This window comes from Primulina eburnea, chromosome 13 (genome assembly GCF_022965805.1).
Source record: "Primulina eburnea isolate SZY01 chromosome 13, ASM2296580v1, whole genome shotgun sequence".
Taxonomy (NCBI): domain Eukaryota; kingdom Viridiplantae; phylum Streptophyta; class Magnoliopsida; order Lamiales; family Gesneriaceae; genus Primulina; species Primulina eburnea.
In genome coordinates this window covers 27,566,286-27,570,064 of record NC_133113.1, presented here as the reverse complement: position 1 = coordinate 27,570,064, position 3,779 = coordinate 27,566,286, and the positions used below count along the sequence as shown (strand labels likewise).

General features: G+C 34.9%; 1 protein-coding gene across 1 annotated transcript; it reads right to left on the bottom strand.

Moving 5' to 3' along the window:
• Positions 1-404: 404 nt before the first annotated feature.
• On the bottom strand, positions 405-3,364 carry LOC140810425 (protein FAR1-RELATED SEQUENCE 5-like). The gene is made up of 5 exons (XM_073168286.1): positions 1,628-3,364; positions 1,188-1,575; positions 925-1,085; positions 781-858; positions 405-706 (listed from the first exon to the last, which is right to left on the bottom strand). Exons 1-5 carry the CDS (start codon positions 3,362-3,364, stop codon positions 692-694), a joined length of 2,379 nt encoding a protein of 792 aa, XP_073024387.1. The 3' UTR covers positions 405-691.
• Positions 3,365-3,779: the final 415 nt, after the last annotated feature.

Below are 3,779 nucleotides of genomic sequence, written 5' to 3'. Positions count from 1 at the left end.
GATTAGATATTTTTTTGTCAATGTATTCTCACATTTACATCTTACAACTAGTGGAATGGTTGTGATTTTCTTATGTGTACTGTATGGGGAAACATTTTGATTGTCTTTCAGACATTTTTCTTCTGTGTACTGTATGGTGAAACTTTTGGTTGTAGTAGCCTTCTTTGTTGCAACAATGTCTTACATTTTGCTTGTTTTTGAAAACACTCAATTAACTCAAAACACAACTATCCTGAAAACCATCCGAATCCACTTAACCAATGCAGAGGAATCAGATAAATGCATGAATCAGCAGTCGGTGATGAGTAGAGTAGGCATACACTGTATTGCCCAATATAATCTAGTCATCTTTGAACTATAATAAATATTTATATTTAAAATAATAATTCGTGTTAAACGGTTAGGGCGAGAGCTCCCCAAATTCAACAACAAAAGTAGTACTACTTTTTAAACTAAAGCAGATCTTTTTATTTAATCATGATCAGACGAAATCAAAGTGAGTGTAACCAATAATATCCATATGACCAAGTCAATCAACACTACCATAAACAAACTTTGTGAAATACAAAACACACCAAAAGTTTGCATAAATATTCAGAAACATTGTCTTGGTTTGCAATTACAGAGACATGAGAATACAGTAAACAACATGGTACTACTGAAATGTTGTGCAGGCACAAAGGGTCTTCCTTCAATTACCACGTCCCTGAAGAAAAATTAAACCATCAGTGGGAAACAATTTACTACAAAATTCAAATATTTTGAGACAAAATTTCTTACTTGTGATGAATGAGGACCCCCAAACTGATAAGAAAATAAATTCATTCGATCACCTAAATAGCTGTTTGCATTACCCTCCTGCAACTTAAACAGAGAAAAAATATATAACATACAAACATATTTTTCTTAAAAAAATAATGTTACCATTTGATTTGGCGACTGAAAGAAATGTTGAGTGTGTCCAAATGTGGAAGGAAAATGCGATAATGTGAAGTTTGAGTGTTGTGATGAAATTCCATAGCTCATTTCTCGTTTGTCGGTGGTTTTTTGTGAACTTTCTCCTCTATTTTTTCCTCCTTTAGCACCTAGCAAGTCAGACAAAGTTCCAAACTTAGTTTGACTTGGAAATTCAGTAAGCAAAACAATTCAAACAGTGTGCACACTTAATTGAAAATATGGAAACTTACTTGAAATTTCTGTTTTCTCCTTTCTTTTTCCTTTTCTTGTTTTGGTCTTAGTATCCCAATTTCGTGTAATATTAACATTAGTAACTCCTTTGGCTTTAGCAGTAAGTGGGTTATATATGCATACTCCATCACTTCCAATATCATCACATTGTGTCTTATCATATACACTTAACTTTGATACAAGGTTGGAGATTTCATCTTTTGCAGTGTCTACCAATCCATATAATATTTTTCTTGCCTCCTCATTAGTTTTGCTCCTTTGAGCTAGATCATAGGTTGATCTCATTATTTCGTTCACAAACACCACTTCAGATACATGATCAGTACCATCCCTGCCACTTTCGTCAAAGTTAGATGTAACTCTATTTCTTGCATTCTCCGTCCACCTCTTCAAAATATAACATTCGGGGTATCATAGTGACATCCATACAATTAAACACCATCAGAGCATGTTTACACAAAATCCCCATTGTCTCAAACTTATGACAACTGCAATTTATTTCATGATTCTGCTTGTGGAACACCACATGTCGAACCCTTGAGTTTTCATCATGAGATTTTACTTTGATTTGAATCAAATTCCAATCATTACCAAAACAAGATGGTGGTTCAACCGATTTGCAATTCAAGGAATTAACCAATTCAAATTCGAATAGATGGTAGATAGACATCGTATAAACATTAGTCGCATGTATCAATAGTGGATGGTTTTTCAAAATCTGTGCAGGATTACCATGGCGACAACGAGTATCTTCAGTCCTCTCCCTTTCCCGCCAGTTATTTTGGATCTTTGCATAATTCAGCACGAAGTCATACAAAGAACTCATTTTGTTACCTGCCTTTTTTAAAACCATATTCGTGACTTCACTTCTCGAAGTAGCCAAAAGTCCCGCACTAAACCTTCTATTCATAAAAGCAGTTGACCATTTCTCCTTAAGCTTGTACATCGCATTCAACCATTTATGACCATACAAATCATATGTTTCAATATATTTCCATGTGCTCCCAAATTCATCTTTAGAATCACAATGATTCATGCATTTATACCACAATCCTTTAAAAGCAGAATCACCATTTAAACTCCCAAAGTGTGAAGGAGCATTTTGATTTATATGCCATTGACATAAACGATGATGTGAAAGTGGAAAACTTATTTCAATGGCATTCATCATGGCTTGACATTGGTCTGAAAAGATAGTTTGTGGTTGCCGTCCATTCATAGAATCAAGAAATGTTGCAAACAACCATTCAAAAGAACTTTGAGTTTCATCTGACATAAAGGCCAAGCCAAACAATACATTCTGCATATGGTGATTCATACCAACAAATGGAGCACATATTAAATTATACTTATTTGTTCTATATGCTGTATCAATCGACAGGACATCACCAAAATATTCATAATCAACCTCGCATCTGTAGTCCCTAAAGAAAAAGTTCAACAACCTATCATCATCATCCAATTGAATATTCCAGTAAAAATAATTCTCATTATTCGCCTTATTTATAAAATATTGAATAAGTGCATTGGCATCTCCATTCTCAACTTTGGTATGTTTTCTCAACCGACTCATATGATCATATGCATCCTTTCTAACAAAACCTAAATTCTGTGGCCCACATGATTCATTTTCCATAAAAGAGACGGCATTAGAAACAGATATTCCAGCATTTACCATAGCTTCTAGAGTAAACTTTTTTGCACGTGATATATTGCGTGCCGATCTTAGCAAGTGAGTTTGATCAGGTGCAAACATCTCATGGTTATGCTCTTCAAAAAATCTACTCACCCGCCATTCACACCCTTTCTCCCTTGTAATCTTCAATTTGGCTTTACATTGTGTTCTAATTACCGGTTTTTGATAAATTGGAATCCTTTCACTAGAACATTTCTCATCTTTCAAACCTTCACATGAACAATGAAATTCTTTTGATTGAAGTTCATTGGTATGAGAAAAATATCGTTGATCACCCTTCCTCGTACTAAATCCCTTGGCATGCGCATATTGACAATATAACAAATAAGCATCTTCAACACTGTTCACAACCTGCCCCACTTCCAATTTACTCTCCAAAACATGCACAAAAGAGTTTTCGTTTTGTACATCGACATTTCCAGCTTCTTCATTGTAGTGTCGTTCCTCTTCTTCATGTGACAGTTCATTGTCATCTTCCATTTCCAAGCAACAAAACAACTGGATCAATTAAAATAAAACAAATTACATGAAATGTACAAGATTTCATATTGCGCATGTTTCCATTCTTCCCAACCGCCCATTCAAATACTTTTTAAGTAAATAAAAATTTTACACTTACGGAAGCCTAAAAAAATTATCTTTGCTCACAGCGTCTCATCAAGCAGAGGTAATCAACAGGGCACTACGATTTGCTCACATTTATACGGAAGCCTAAAAAAATTATCTTTGCTCGACAGAGGTAATTAAGCAGGGCACTACGATTTGGATGGCGTGGAACCGTGGTAGAGTAAACCCATATCCTAATTTTTGACAAAGAAATGGGAGGAGGAAAGCCATTGGTTACTAATCGGAACTTGTATCTCAAAGCTTTATACGAACCTTAACTTCACTATGC

What these genes read in the sequence shown, in the direction of transcription:
- LOC140810425 (XM_073168286.1), bottom strand. Translation starts at nt 3,364, where the DNA reads ATGGAAGATGACAATGAACTGTCACATGAAGAAGAGGAACGACACTAC. An exon ending in TGTGTAAACATGCTCTGATG is followed by an intron (nt 1,576 to 1,627) that starts GTGTTTAATTGT and finishes TATATTTTGAAG; the next exon opens with AGGTGGACGGAGAATGCAAG. An exon ending in GGAGAAAACAGAAATTTCAA is followed by an intron (nt 1,086 to 1,187) that starts GTAAGTTTCCAT and finishes CTGACTTGCTAG; the next exon opens with GTGCTAAAGGAGGAAAAAAT.